This window comes from Rhinolophus sinicus, chromosome 4, assembly GCF_057876585.1.
Source record: "Rhinolophus sinicus isolate RSI-liver-muscle chromosome 4, RSI-T2T, whole genome shotgun sequence".
In the NCBI taxonomy this organism is placed as follows: Eukaryota; Metazoa; Chordata; class Mammalia; order Chiroptera; family Rhinolophidae; genus Rhinolophus; species Rhinolophus sinicus.
In genome coordinates, this window is record NC_142504.1 from 21,512,416 (window position 1) to 21,528,668 (window position 16,253).

At 34.1% G+C, this 16,253-nt stretch overlaps 1 protein-coding gene across 4 annotated transcripts in view; it reads left to right on the forward strand.

The window, feature by feature from the left end:
* SNX13 (sorting nexin 13) overlaps positions 1–16,253 on the forward strand; it is a 120,856-nt gene that overhangs the window by 41,966 nt on the left and 62,637 nt on the right. For all 4 annotated transcript variants that reach the window (XM_019727202.3, XM_088797713.1, XM_019727210.3 and 1 more), the window contains 3 exons: positions 1,136–1,238; positions 2,915–3,004; positions 4,224–4,345. In XM_019727202.3, the coding sequence (XP_019582761.3) occupies positions 1,136–1,238; positions 2,915–3,004; positions 4,224–4,345 (315 nt within the window). The remainder of the gene's footprint in view (positions 1–1,135; positions 1,239–2,914; positions 3,005–4,223; positions 4,346–16,253) is intronic.

The window sequence follows — 16,253 nt, forward strand, 5'->3', positions numbered from 1 at the left end:
TTATTGTTAATTAGGTTCTTTGTGATAGCAGAGAACCTTGGCCTACTGTCACATTGTGGGCAAAGGTTAATGTTTTATCAGTCTGTTTCATAATGACATTTTTAGAAATACATTGTTAACTTAATACAAGTATAAGCATTTTATTGTGTCTGTAAACGTGCTTATAATCAGGTAAAGCAAATACAGAGCCAACTTGATTCTTAGTAATATCAGTTACAACACAGATAGGTGAAATTTACTGATAATTCTGAGGCCGGCTTTTTTAAAAAGAAAAACAGAATTGATGACATGAGCTGATTTGTTTTTATCTGTGTTTTCCACCCTCCTTCCTGCTTTTGTGATGCCTGTAGTGAAGAGTGGTGAAATGGAAGGTAGCCACAAAAAGCACTTCCTTGCACTTCTTTTCAGTAATTGAGACTGACCAGATTTAATTTTTCACTGTTTCTTCCTTGTCACTACAATCTTTGAATGACTGTAAGATTAAGATCATTACAAAATTAAAATTTGTTTTTCTTCTTTGTGGATTTCCTATCTACTTAGTAGTGCTTAGATTTAATTGGTAAACTTTAAATATAGGAAATATTGATAACATTTAGTCAGTACTTTATAGTAAAGTAGTTCTAAACCAATGTTTATCTTACCTTAACTGTACTTCTCCTTTTTTAATTCCAGGTGTATTTAAAATAAATCATAAATTGGTTTACTTTTTTTCTGTAAAGCTTTTATTTGTTCTATAGTCACAGTGGCAAGTTACATTAATATCATGTTAATTAGTTAACAATAAAGAAGTATGGGATTTAGCTATAGATTTAGATCTCATTTGTCTTTGTCCTTGGTTATTAGCTAGCCTATTATTTAATGAAGGCTGATTTTCCTAAAGTTTAAAAATGTTGCCTGAGATTTTAATGAAATATACTGGCTGAAAACTCTGAAAGACATTATTGTAGAAATTAACAAATGTTTATACGTAGTTCTTTTAAACTTCAGAACATAGCAAAATCTGTCAATTCCTTGCTTTGCCAAAGTCACAAACTGACATTTTAGTGAACGATAAGCCATTTATTACATCTGAAAAATATATATGTTAATAGCTATATAAAATTTTGTTTTTGTATCTATAATTAATTTTTTTCAGGGGTTTTGTGGTTACTCTCCTGTTTGGAAAAACAAACTCAGAGAAGTACCTAGAGCAGTGTGAACACTCATTTCTTCCTCCAACATCAACTGGAATCCCTAAGGTAAATAGGGTAAAATGTGAAACCTCAGTGTCTTGTTCTATGCACTGATAATAATGTGATCATCTATATGTGGCTTGGCAGATTTTCCTGTAATTTACTAACGCTCACTTTAAATTCATGGGGGACTTTGTGATCATGCTTACAAAATGCATTTTAAAAGGTTACCTTGTATACTTTTTTAGTGTTAGATGTTAAAAGTGGGAATGCAAATTTGAGGAAAAGACAAAAAATTGGGTTGTTTTCCTGCTATCGTAACATAGGTTTTCAAAGCATCACATGCATTATTTGTGTCAATGAATACAGATCTGAATGAAATCTGGAACCAGCAAGGGGGGAAGTGGGCACTTTTTCTTTGACTCACTTGAAACATATAGCTTGCAATTAGGCTATGTATTATCTATAATTTTAATAATTTAGCGCCAATTTTATATCATCTTGAATATTGCTATTCTGGTTTTTTTTTTCAATATCATATTCTCTAAGTAAAATTGGAATTGAGTACCATAGCTAGGCTTCAGATTTGCATTGCCTTTAGTTCTTTTTGTTAGGATAGGGGTAGTTTCATGTTTTATAAAGAGACCAATGGTCTTGAGTTGATGCTAGGAACTTAATTTTACAATTATTGTCCAATTTGTGTTAAGGTGTAGGAGATACAGAGAAAGTAATATATAAAGTAATATTTTACATTACTGAAATTTAAAAAACCCAATCCCACTGATTTTCATATTGATAATTCTTTTCTAATGTTTACTATAACTTTTAAAATAGTCTGAGGCTTTTTTCCTTCTTCCTTTAGGACTCGCATCAATATGTATTCTTTGAGTTTGCTCGCAAATCTTTCTAAAGAAATGAACCTTTTGTTTTTTTGACTAATTTCTTAGCCATCCATAGTTTCCATTTGTCTGAGTGATAAATATAAAAGATGGGAACTGTATTAAAAATTAAGATCCCAAATAGTAATAAATCCTAGTCAAGACTGGTTACGTCTTTATAATCTGTTTTTTTTAGTAGATGCTATAAAACAATAGTGATTTTTCTAAAATGATTTATAAACATGTTTTATGAAAAAAATTCTTAGAGGTTGAATGTTATAACTTGAAACGTGTTGTGTGTGCACACTCTTTGGTTTGTATTTTTAATTAAAGAGTTTTCCACTACTTTTCACCCTATTTCCAGGTCACTGATCTTTCTGAAGACTGCAGGGAAATAGATTAATTTTCTTTAGTTGCTAAAAATTATCCCTAAATAAAATCAATTAAGAATATATTCATTTGGCAGTTGGTATTCTGTTTTAGGCTTGGGGGACGGGAAGGGAAGAGTGGGAGCTTTGGATAGAGAAAATTAATAATTTAACTCACTTGAAACACTAACTTATGGTTTTAAAGTTTAATTGAAATATGACAATATGTCTGTATATTTTCAGTTTTCTCACATCCTAAGTAATGTTTGCTGATTTTATTATATTTTTGAAGTTAAAAATAGATTTCTTTTCCTGGATATGTAGTTTTGTTAATTTGAGAAATAGTGTTTGGTTTATACTGGAGTCTCAAGAAATAAGGTTATTAATTTACTTGAAGATAATGAAAGAAAAGTTACAATGAATATTCAGTTAGAAGTGTACTACAGAGATTTTAAATCAAGAAACTATGCAGTAAGATGTGATGGTTTCCTTTAAGTGCTTAGAAGAAATGAAACGGGAAGCCAGGACTATAAAGATCGATAGAAGATTGACGGGTGCCAATATAATTGATGAACCTCTCCAGCAAGTGAGTTTCAGTATGTGGTATTTGAATTTCATATATTGTGTGCTGGGTGTTTTTCTTTTGAAAATATTAAGTAGTTTTGCTATTTATATAATATGCTGGAAATGCATTATAATGCTGTCGTTAGTTCTATACTTAAAGATGCTGCCTTATTTATGAACTAATTTATAATCAGGTGGTTTAATTACTATTAAAGCCTTTTTATTTAATTTCCATTTAGAGAAAAGTTTTCACTGACATTTGAAAATGTTTCTAATTATTTTATAGTTCAAGTGTTATTCTTTACCTGATGAATAAACTTAGTGGTTTGGTAAATCAGACATTTTTCTTTACTAGTTTTATTAGTTTTTAAAATGGATATACCTACTTTGATTCAACAATGTTAAAAAGTTAGAATTAAAAAAAATTTGTTCAACCCCAAATATTTTCACTGATGTTTGGTTGATTATATGATTATTATAAATAATATGTACTTTAAAATTCTAACATTTGCTTTATAGATGAACCCATATTTAGTTTATCTGATCTACAAAAACATTATATATTAAGTTGTATTATAGTATTTGCTGCTTATTGGCTAACTTAATACTGTTAACAGATCAAAGGCATTAGAATTAAGTAACTATGTCATTTTTGTAATTTGACTGCAATGAATCCGATGATATAATCTTGGAAAAATAGTTTTCTTTTTGGGACTTAGGGTCCATTAGCATTACTTTACATCTCATTTCATCAAACTGGTTACCGTAGTTTGCTGTGTATAATGTGCTCCCGTGTATAATGTGCACCCATGTTTTTGGCCAAAACTTGCAGGGAAACAGAGTTAATACTACCTATATAGTACTTTTCCCCCTCACAAATTTGGGCAAAAAAAGTGTGCATTGTACATGGCAAAGTATGGTCAAACTATTATTGCATTGAAAACTTACTTTTTCTACAAGCTCCATCTTTATGAATTCTGGGTGGCCTTGGCCATAGATAACTCTTTAATTTTTAACAAATTTGGGCAGTGTATGAATTGGAATACCAAAATAATTTTAAAATTTTTGAAGTGGTTTTTTGGCATAGTAATCCTTTTTCTAATGAAGACCATTGTGTACCACCACAATTTAGTGTATAAAGAATAAAATATCAACTGGCAAATAATCCTTTTAGGTTTTAGCTTGCAACTGTTACTTTTTAAAACCTAGTTATATTTTTTCCCCCAATATTCTTGTTTTAGGTTATCCAGTTTTCCATGAGGGATTATGTCCAGTATTGGTATTATACACTAAGTGATGATGAATCTTTTCTTCTTGAAATTAGGCAGACTCTTCAAAATGCACTCATTCAGTTTGCTACTAGGTAAGGTCACTGCATTGTATTCTGCAGAAAAATGTAAATATATTGTTTGTACCAATAGGGAAAAGAACTTCTAAATGGGAAGGCAAATTAATTACCATTGACCCTTGAACAACATGGGGGTTAGGGGTGCCGACCCCCACACATTCAAAAATCCACATGTAACTTGATTCCTCCAAACTTAACTACTAATAGCCTATTGCTGACCTGAAGCCTTATGTAACGATAACATAAGCAGTTGATTAACAATTTTTGTATATTACATGTATTATATATTGTACTCTTACAATAAAATAAGCTAGAGGAAAGAAAATGTTAAGAAAATCATAAGGAAGAGAAAATACATTTACAATACTATACAAGTTGATTTTTAAAAATCTGTAAGCGGGCCTATGTGATTCAAACCCCACATTGTTCAAGGGTCAGCTGTATTAAACGGTAAGTAGAATAGTAGATTATTACTGTGGGATAACTCAGATTGTAGAATTAGAGACCTAAAAACCTTTAAGTGACTGCTTGAAATTTAACCTTTACATTTACAAAATGTTTACCTTGATTAAGCTCTGTTCTCTCAGTCTGTATGTCATTTTCTTCTTCAGGGTCCAAGGATGTGACTTTTCAAAGTCTTTCAGCCTATTTATTGATAATTTATTTTCCTCTCTTACCCAGATATTCTGTTTATTTGAGCTATGGAAGTTATTTGTAGTATAAACTGCTCTCTTAGTTTTGGGACATACCTAATGGAAGTCTTAGAGTAAGAATAACCCAAAGGAGCACATGGCAGTGGGAAATAACTCAGTTTATTTGTTTATTTTTAGAAGAAAAGTGTATTTTTGATGATTTTGCTTTAAGAAACACCCACCTGTATACTTTCTCCTATATGACAAAATATTTTGACCTATATCCTTGTAGTTAAACTACTTGATCTTTGTTTGGGGGAGGGGTTGGCATTTTATATCTAGAAATTATTTATTTTTGAGGAAAAGCATTTTGTTTGTATACGTTTTCTTTTTTTTTTAATCCAAAGATTTTGCTTCCCCATACTTGCAAAGATTTCCCTAGTTGCCTGTAGCCTCAGAGCACGAGGCTGCATGTCTTAGCCATGAGTACGCTCACAGTTGAAAGTGTTATTTTCTAGCCAACCCCTCTTCTTCCCCACTTAGGTTCTAGAAATATAGTCTGGGACTTTTCAGTTTGAGAGTCTTGGAGGATAGATCTCTGCCCTAAGGCTCTTACTATGCTTTTATGTCTGTTATGGGTAAATATATTGGCTGCTTTGCCTTTGAGTCAGCTCTAACTCCTTGTGACCCTATGAATGAGGGAGGTCCACAATGTCCCTCCTCAACAGCCCTGCTCAGCTCCTGCAGACTCACGCCTATGGCTTCTTCTCTGGTATCAACCCATCTCATATTTGATCTTCCTCTTTTCCTGCTGCCTTCTGTTTTTCCCAGAATTATTGTCTTTCCAAAGAACCCTGCCTTCTCACCATATGGCCAAAGTAAGACAGCTTCAGTTTTGTCATTTTTGCCTCCAGTGATGTTTCAGGCTTCATTTACTCTGCAGTGCACTCCGTGTGCGTAGATATTTCCAGCTTATGCTGCTCTGTCAGGATTTTTCCTCTATAACTCAGTTGATCCTAAGCTTTAGAGTGGGAGATTAGTTCCTCACCTCAGGTCGTTGGGGAGGTCTGCAGTAAGGGTTATGGTTTGAACAATAACCTTACTTGTAGAGATTGATTTGAGCTCCTCCCTTATAACTTAACAGCAAGCATTTGCAAAGTATTAGATTGGTGCAAAAGTAATTGCAGTTTTAAACTGCAATTACTTTTGAACCAATCTAATAGCTAGCCATACATACCACCCTGGAACGCAGAAAATATAATCAAATAAAACCAAAGAAGGTCAGAAATTGGATTTTATCTACTTTATTTCATACGTGTAACATTATCAAGTATTAGATATTCTTTTAGATAACTCTTCTGAAATCATTCGCTGCTTTCTATAATTACATCCTAATGATTTTTTTTTCTTTGAAAGGGCAGCAATAAGAAGAGTTCATTAACTTGTGTCTGACTGCCTAAGAATATATTAAAATATAACAAATTTTAGACCTAGAAAGAACTTTGAACTAGTAATTAGAAGACTTGAGTTTGCACCTGCTCTCCCACTTTGCTGTGGAACTGTGAGCAAGAATTTTAAACTCTTTGAACCTTGGTTTTCCTCATATGTAAAATAAGCATGATGTTACCTACCCTGTTCTGCATCCTCACAGGGTTATTGTCAGGATCAAATCCATCTATTCAGCTAATATTTTTGTGCCTACTTTGTAGCAACCAGGTGCTGTGGACACAGCACTGAATAAAACAAAAGTCCTGTTCCGTGAAATGTAATGAAAATAATACTTGTGAAAATGTTTTGAAAATTGGGAAGGAATTTAGAAATTTCAGTTGTTACACCATCCAAGAGCCCTAATTTCACAGATCAGGAAGCTAAGGTCCAGAAAGATTAAGTGTTTAGCCCAAGGTTATCCCGTGAGTTGGGGGCAGAGTAAGAATTAGAATCAGATTGTTTTTAACAGTCCAGTGTTCTTTTCCCCCATTCCTTACCAGGTGTATTATGATCTAGATTATTCGTCTTAGTCTCCCAACCTTCCTTCTCTTTGCAATGCTTTTCCTCGTTCAGATTCCGTCACCTTTTCTTTAAACTTCATGTCATCCCCACCCCCGCCCTTACCCCTTCTGTGACGTTCTGTACTACCAAGCTAAATATTTGGGTGATTACAGCAGGAAGAGCCAGGTTTCTTCCATCCTAGACTGTCCTGAATTTACATCTGCTTTGCCATTGCCCTTAAGTTTGGGGGCAAATTAATCAACTTCTCTTGAGCCTTGGTTTCTTTTGTTCTCTGTGAATGACTATTTTTGTTCATGTTTGACTTTTTCTATTATTGCTGCTACAAATGTACATCTTAGTAAAGATTCCATTACTGTTTCCAATGTCAGTATCATGAAAATTAGGTCTATTTACAGTCATTTGAATATTTTGTAATCCTTGTTCTGTGCTGTCTGCTGTGCACCATGGAGCACATGGCAGGAGCGTGTGTTACTGCCCCTATCCTTCCAGTTACAATCTTGTATGGGGTTGTTAACCAGGGGCCCATGAAGTCCTGAAAATATATGCAAAACTGTGTGTGTTTTTTTCCTGTTGAGTGGTTCCATAGGTTTCTTTTTTAAAAAGGGCCTATGAACCTAGAAAAAAAGTTAGAAGCACTGAATTCTAGTGTTCATATTTATTCATAACCTTGGGGAAACAATTATAGAATATTAGCTAAAATGAAATGCTGATTTTGAGACATAACAGGAAGAAAAGGACATACTTAACAGTCTGAAGTCTTGACTTTGAGCTTTAAGCTCTATTATTGATTAAGCTCTATGGCCTTGAATGGGCAAAAGACATAAATTCTTTGAGTCCAAGGATCACGCATATGTACTTATCAGGTTGTTGTTAGGATTAAATGACATCACATATGAGAAAGTATTTTATAATGATAACACCTTATGTTTACATTGTAACAGTATCTGTTACTCCAGTAGCAGTTTGGGGAAGGAAATCTTCCTATAGCAATCTTGAGTTTTCCTTTGTGGAACCTGGGCTTGAATTAGGCTGGAGGCTTCGGGGATGAATCCTTGATAACTTTTGTATTTTTATTCCCCCTTCAAATAAGATATAATGAGATAGGACAGAAAGCACTGAGAGATCTGTATTATAAGCCTACCTGTACCATTAAGTTATAGTGTATTTAAAAGAAAATTTCTTAGCATCTGTTAGTAAAATAGTAATGCTAATACTTGTAGCAACTTTGGAGTTGTGAGGGGCAACTGAGATGATCTGCATGAAACATTTCATAAAGTATTTGTTAACCAATAAATAACATTTTGAGCAAGTTACTTGCCTTTCTGTGCCTCAATTTCTGCATCAGTGAAATGGGGTAATTATCCCATAGGGTTATTGTGATCATTATGAGGGAAAAGTACATGTAAAACAGCACAGGATCTGGCAAATAATGTGTTCAATAAGGTTAACTTTGTTGTTATTTTTGTTACTATGTTTCTAGGAAATATATACAGATTCTTTGACCTTATCTTAGATTTTTGTCTTTTTTTTTCAGGGGGAAGGGAGACAAAATTAAAGCACATGAAATGGAGAAAAAATAAAGTAGTTATTTGTATGGCACTGAGAGCTAGAGATAGAGTGGGCCAGAGTAACTGATGAACATCTCATGTGGCTTGAGGCCAAAACTGGTATATTGGGATAGAGAGAGAGATAAAGGACGTGTTAGGAAAGAAAAATAAGTGCAAAGTTCTAAGAAAGGGGATAAGGTTAGTGTGGCAGAAACCATAAGGAGATTCAAATGAATAAGGAACCCTGTTGCTCTCCAGAGTGAAAGGTGGTTACTGTCTTCATTTTGGGGATTCATCTTAACCCCAAGATTAGTAGAAAGGAGATATATTCTAATGCCACTGCGTTCCCTCTTGAAGGGTTTTCCCATGGGTATGGATGTGTAGGCCCCAAGATTCAGTAGTTATGATAGTATCCACTATCATTGTTTCTGGAGTGACAGAAGGGATATGTTCTGAAAGTTTTGCCATTTTGCCCACTACCTTTTGCCTAGAAATTATAAATCATATGTTCCTAGACTTGTTCAAAGACAAGCATAACTCAAATAATGGACATTTGCAACAGTCAAATTTTACACTTTTTTGCCATTTTATATTCTTTGCCATTTGAAAACTTAGTTCAAAACTAACATTAATCGGAAAGATGATTGTTGTCATATTTACTATAGGAGAGCAAAAACAATAAGGAACCATCTAAATATTTAAATAAAGAGGAAGTAAGTTAATGGTTTTATGCCCATAGAATAGCCGGGCATAAAATTGTAAATTGTGCAGTTGATCCTTGAACAACATGGGGGTTAGAGGCGCTGACCTGCTGCACAGCTGAAAATCTGCATATAACTTTTGACTCCCCCAAAACTTAATTCAGTCCTTTCTTAGTATCTGAGGGGAATGGGTCCCAGGACCTTCCCACAGATATCAAAGTCCACAAATATTCAAGTCCCTTATATAAAATGGTGTAGAACAATACATACAGTCAGCCCTCTGAATCCTCGGATGCAAAACCTAGATGTGGAAGGCCGACTGTGTATTTATTGAAAAAAATCCATGTATGAGTGGATTCAAACCATGTTGTTCAGGAGTCAGCTGTATATTTATATAATTCACATACTCTACAATTCACCCACCTAAAGTCAGTGGCATTTAGTATATTCACTGAGTTGTGTGACCTTCATCACACTCAATTTAAGAACATTTTAATGACCCTACAAAGAAACCTTGTATCACTATTGGTCACTCCTGTCCCCCCAAGACTTTTAGCTCTAGGCAATTACTTATCTACTTTTTGTCTCAGTGGATTTACCTATTCTGGATATTTCATATGAATGAGATAATAAAATGTGTTTTTTTGTGACCATCTTCCTTCACTTCGTATAATGTTTAAAAGTTCATCCATATTGTAGAATATAGTAGTCCTCATTCCTTCTCATTGCTGAATAATGGTCCATTGTATGGCTGTGTCACATTTTGTTTATCCATCAGTCGGTGGGCATTTGGGTTGTTTCCACCTTCTGGATATTATGAAGAATGCTGCTATGAGCATGCACAGGTTTTTGTGTGGACTTACGTTTCCATTTCCCTTGGTTGTATACTTATGAGTGGAATTTCTGGGTCATATGGTAACTCTGTTTAGCTTCTTGAGGAACTGCAAACTATTTTTCACAGTGGCTGCACTGTGTTACATTCCCACCAACAATGTATGAAGGTTTTAATTTCTCCAGATCTTTGTCTGCATTTGTTATTGTCTGTCTTTTTAATTTTAGCCATCCCAGTGGGTGTGAAGTGGTATTTCATTATGGTTTTATTTGCATTTCCCTGATAGCTATGATATTGAGTATCTTTTCATTGTGCTCATTAATCATTTGTATATCTTTAAAGAATGTCTGTTCAGATTTTTTCCCCATTTTTAAATTAGTTATTTGTCATTTTGTTTTTGAGTGTACTGCCACCTGTTTTTGTAAATGCAGTTTTATTGGGCAGTCATGCTCATTTGTTTGTATTTTCTCATTGTTTGCTTTTGTGCTACAATGGCAGATTGACTAGTTGTGACCGAGAAGATGTGGCCTGCAAAGCCTAAAATAATAGCTATTTGGCTCTTTAGAGAAAAAGTTTGCTGACCCCTGGAATAGATAATTTTGCAGGTATTAAAATATTTGGGAAGTATTATTTAAACAAAAAGGAAATAGAATAAAAAAATCACACAAAATAGTGTATACTATATGATTACAGCTGTGTAAAAAATTGTAACTGTGTGCATTGCAAAGGGACTAAAAGTAAATACACTATAATATTAATAGTGATCTTCGGATTGTGGATTTATGGCTGATTATAACTAATGCAGAAAATCTAAAGAAGGAAATTACATTTTACAAGATGGGCATGTACTACCTTTATAACCCGAGAGAAATAGAAACATTTGGTAATCAGCAAAAAAGATATCTAAGGTGGCTACTTAAAAATCAATTCATTTTCCTGTTTCTGTTTGTATGTTCTTATAAACTCATAAATATAAGAATAATTTTTCAACTATAGGTGATGTATTTTGTATAGATAGCCTTTATCTCTTTATTTTCTTGGGAAGTGATATTTTTTGCATAACAATGTGAATGTGTTTAATGCCACTGAACTGGATATTTAAAAATGCTTAAAATGGTAAATTATATTATGTATATTTTACCACAATAAAAAAAGAACAATACGAAAACAAAGAAGCACGCAAAATTGAAAAAGGCTTTGTTAAGAATGAATAGAGAGCAACAGTGAACTAACTGGGATAACCTCTCGTAGCCGAATGTACATATTATTGGAGCAGCCGAAGGGAGGTAACACAAAAAATATTTACAGAAGTAATTGCTGAAAAATTTCCAAATTTAGTGCAAACCACAAACCGACATCCAAGAACTTGCTCAATGATTTCCAAGCACAAGAAACATGAAGAAAACCAAATCAAGGCATATTATCATTAAAATGTTTAAAAGCTGTAAAAAAAGAGAAACTTCAAAGCAGCCAGAGGGGAAAAAAGACTTATCATTATGTAAGGTGGAACAAAGATAAAATATAGGAACACATTTTTTAATTTTAATACCTTGTTTTGTACATGATGAAATAGTGAATATCTAATAAATTTTTGTTAATCAAATTCCCATGTATTACTTTCATGTTAATTTTTTTTCTGTAATATTTTACTGTTGGACGTAGGTATTTCATTTACCAAGAAAAATTTACTAAAAATACTGTTTATTGAAATAGTTGACAGCATGACTAATTTTTTAATACTTTATTTAACATTGTACTTAAGAATTTGTGCACTTAGCCCCAGGTTATTTTTTTTCTTTCCTGTAGCTTAATAAAAGCTTTCAGTTCTGTGTTCTTTATACTCAGCCTCTAAGATAGGTGAATATACATCACGTGTGTTCCTCTGTCTAGGTTGTTCGTTATATTCTGAGACCCAAGTCCTTTAGAACATCTTGATATTTGATGGCTTTGAAGCTTTGGGACACAGAACTGGACTTAGGTGGTATTGTAGTTCACTAAATACCATTTCTTTAATATGGTTATATAAAACTGCAAGCCTAAATTTTTCTCCACGTCCACCATTTTTTAAAAAATGACCTGTATGAGGCAGGAGGGTTCATATTGTTAAGGTGTAGGAGAGAAAACACTGAATTGAAAATTAAGAACCCTGATTATTATTATTCTTTTTTTAACAAAGCTCTTATTTTACTATATAATCGAGACTAAGTGAATTAAGTTCTGACTGAGGGGCTTATGGTAATCATTTCAGATCCCTTTCAGTTCTGACATACTAAGATTCTCTGGTCAGGTTGGTACTAATTTTGATTTGTTTGTTTTCAGTCCTATCTCCTCCTCAGATCACTCACTCACGTACTCCTTCATACCCTGTATTTCGAATACCATTTGGGGATTTAATTTTTTTCCGCGAGTAGGGTTGCTAGTTAGATTTAGTTTACTTTGGGATTAAAGTACTCCTCTGATCTATTGTTTTACTAGTAAGAGATATTGGAGTAGGATGATAATAAAGTTTATTTAAACCTTTTGTTATATTTCTACATGGTCAGAAAGGATGCTTGATTTCAAACATAAAAGATGTACTAGACTAATCTTTTCTCACTGTATAAAAATCTTGTATTAATGAAACTTGAAAAATTTTTGATTATTTAAACTACTGCTATTTATAGAATGCTGAAAACACACAACACAAAATTTGTAGTTTTATAAGTCGGCTACTGTATGTTTATGAGGTGTGAATATTCCTGCCATGCTTCATTGTAAGCGATCAGCATGAAGGCAGTGAACATGGAGTTAGGAAAGAGCTGTGCACATTGGGGTCTCGCCCTTCACACAACTGGGAGGAGGTGCAGCCAAGAAAAGGGGGCAGACAGATTTGTAACCATGAAGTGAAGAGACTGGCTTCCTTGTGTGGTTGCTAATTTAGCTCCTGTAAAATAGGAATTCTCCATATGTTTTTGAGGATTATAGGTGGAGAGTAATAGTCAATTTAATGTAAGTTTAGGAGTGTTATGAAAAAAATCAATACTTACAGTTAAATCCTGAAAGTAGATTTTAAAAGGGAAACACAGGTGCTCTAGAGAGATGTAACATGTAGTATTTATGAGTGAATTGAGATTGAGAGAAGGGGAATTGTTTTAATGGAATTACGAGCAAGTTTACAATTCTGTGCCTTTATTTTGCTCAAATTCAATTTCAGGTTGAAACTTTTGCATTGTAACAAAGTAGTCTCTCAGGGACTCTAGAAGGATGGAAACAAGTAAAGGTTTATGTATTTTAAAGCATATATCCTTTCTAATAATGAATTATGAGGGGAAGTTACTGCCTGATTCAGTGGCTCAAGGAAGAAGGAATTTCTTCTTTCACAGGTAGGCCACCTTCTTTTGGCAAGGTACCTGTGGATCAATTCATCAAAAAGCCTTCTAGTGGAATGAAAGTTTTCTCAAAATCTCATACATGCTTGTCAGAATCTACCCAGAAAAACCATGAATTTTACTGCGCAATGATTTTTTAAGAAATCTTATTTTTCTACATAAAAAACCTTATATAGGAAATTAATACATATTTTAATCTTATGTGTTTGGTTATTATATTGCCCTTATTGATTAAGATACCTTTTAAAAACTTTTATATATGTGTATATGTGTATATATATGTGTGCGTGTATACATAAACAGTCTATGTGCCATTCTTTACTGTTTTTAAATAAGGTCTTAGTCATTTCTGTGAAAAAATAATGTGGCATCAGGCACATAACATTTATTATAGAATTGTTTCTGTGGGAAAATCAGTTTTTATTTTTGTCATTTTGACATAAAAGACCTTTTCCAGGAAAGTATTCTGCAAAGAATGTGAGGATTGCCTTTGCTGCCAAATAGTCACCCGCTTCTCTAGTCAGGCAAGTCTACGTGATGATGCCACACAGCACATGCTCATTCCCCTCTTGCTTGTTCCTATATCCTTTCTTTCCCCATTTAGATACTACTCACTTAGTAAGACTTGTTTTAAGCATAGCTTCTTTAATTAATCCTACTTAAGTTACAACATACCACTTAATTAACCTGTACTTATTTCTGTGTATGGTTGTTGTCAACAAAATTTGAAGCTATTTTTGGAATGGTACCAATTCTGTGTTACTGTAGTAGAAATTCATTCAACTTACCTGTAGTTAGTACTCTCCATTCTCTTTGTAAGACATACTGACTTATGCCCCTAGCATTTAAGGTCGGTTAATAGACCACTTTCTGGTACTTCTGTCCACTTCTGTTCTCATCTTTGGAGCTTTAAGTTCATCAAAAGTCAGTTGTGTGATGCGTGGACCCTGCCCCCATAAAATCAATAATTGATCTGTGGTATGAGCTTAACATACATGATTTAGAGGAGAAAGATAATCAAGCTTGTTAAAAGAAAAAGTTGCATTTGTTTCTGAACCTGTGTATGCCAGTTATACTTTAATTATAATGATATAATTTAATTTACTTCTACAGAGACTGAAAACAAGAGTATGGCAAGGTAGTTCCTGTGAAAGCTAAATCACTTTGGAATTTTACTCAAAGCTGGTTGCTAGATAGATGACAACTGAAGTAGATGTATAAACTATGAAATACTGGTGAAAAGTCATAAAGGGCTGTTCATTTGTATTTGTTCACTAATGTCTTTAGTTGTCATGACATTTAAAAGAAACTGGAAACCATAACTTTCACAGTGTGGGAATGATTTCTTCAAGACAAAGGCCACATTAATATCCCTAAACAACACCTTAGTCAATTAAAAGGTCTTAACCTTATGTTGAAAGATTAATGATTTTAAGTAAAATGAAATATACTCATGATTCTCTCTTTTGATCAAATATTTTTGATTTACAAGTACTTCACCCATTATCAGTTTTACGTGTACTTTGTTCACGTGTGTGTGTGTGTGTGTGTGTGTGTGTGTGTGTGTGTTGGGATGAGTATTTATGATCATACAGTCTTAAAGCTGTAAGTGTCCTTAGAGAAAACAAACCTTGGGAAGTGATGTGACTTGCTGGATTGCACAACGAATGAAATGGTGAATCTTCTACTTGACAGGGGCATATATGCTAGTCCACTGCTCTTTACAGGAATACTTAGTTGATTTTGATGTCTTTTTTGTGACAATAAGCTGTTCACTGCTTAGATAGAACCAGTGAAACAATTTTTATCATCTCAGTCTCAGCTCACATATTTGGGACATTCATTGCCTTTTTTAGGCATTGGCGTTAAGTAGCTTTGGGGTTTAGAGAGGCAAAAAAAGCTCAGTTTATGTTCCGTTTCGGAACTTGAAGGAGTAAAGAAGGAACTGTTGTGTGAGTCTCATGTGGCCTTTTTCAAGCTCCTGTGAACAGTGCTCTGACCCTGAAAGAGGAATCAATAAATCAATATGTATTGAGTGCTTCCAGTGTTCAAGCACGTTACTTAGCCGCTGTGAACAAAATGAACTCAGTAGAATAAAACAAAGTCCCTGACTTCCTGAGATTTTTATCTCAGCAATTGAATTTATTTCTAGCAATTGAATTATTTAACTGCAGGTTGTTAAGTGCTATAAAAAGTGAAAAATTTGATGCTATGAGAACGTATAACCGGAGATCCAGACCTAGTCTGAAGAAATAATGCAGAGGGAGAGGGTGAACGAAGGCTACTGTGTGGAATTAACATTTTCGATGAACTCTAAGGGGTAAGTGGGAATAGTCAAGTGAATGTTGGGGAGAGAAGGGAAATTTATTGCATGTGGGCAGGGGTGAGCCAACTTGGCAGAGGGACTAGCCTGTCCAGAGGCACTGAGATAAGAAGTGGCGTATTTGAGTTTGAGAAGTGGAAAGACAGCCTGTGAGTCTGCAGATCAGAAGGGAAGGAAGAGGGTGGGAGAGACTAAGAGGAAGTAAGCAGTGTCCTGGGTGTGCAAGATTTTCGAGAAAGTATTCCTGCTTAGGCCTGAGATCAAGGGAGGGTTACTGAAGGGTTTGGTTTTTAAAACTTGTATTTGTACGGTCATATCACTCTGGGTGCTCTGTGGAAGATAGAGTGGAGGGGAAACAAGGGTGGATGTGGGAGACCAAGTAAAAGGTGAGGGACAGGATGCTGGTGGTAGAAGGGGAGATAGAGGCATACAGCATACATGTTCAGAGAATACACTTACAGTGTAGTGTGGCTTTTGCTTTTGTGCTTAAATTAAAACTTCATTGATAGT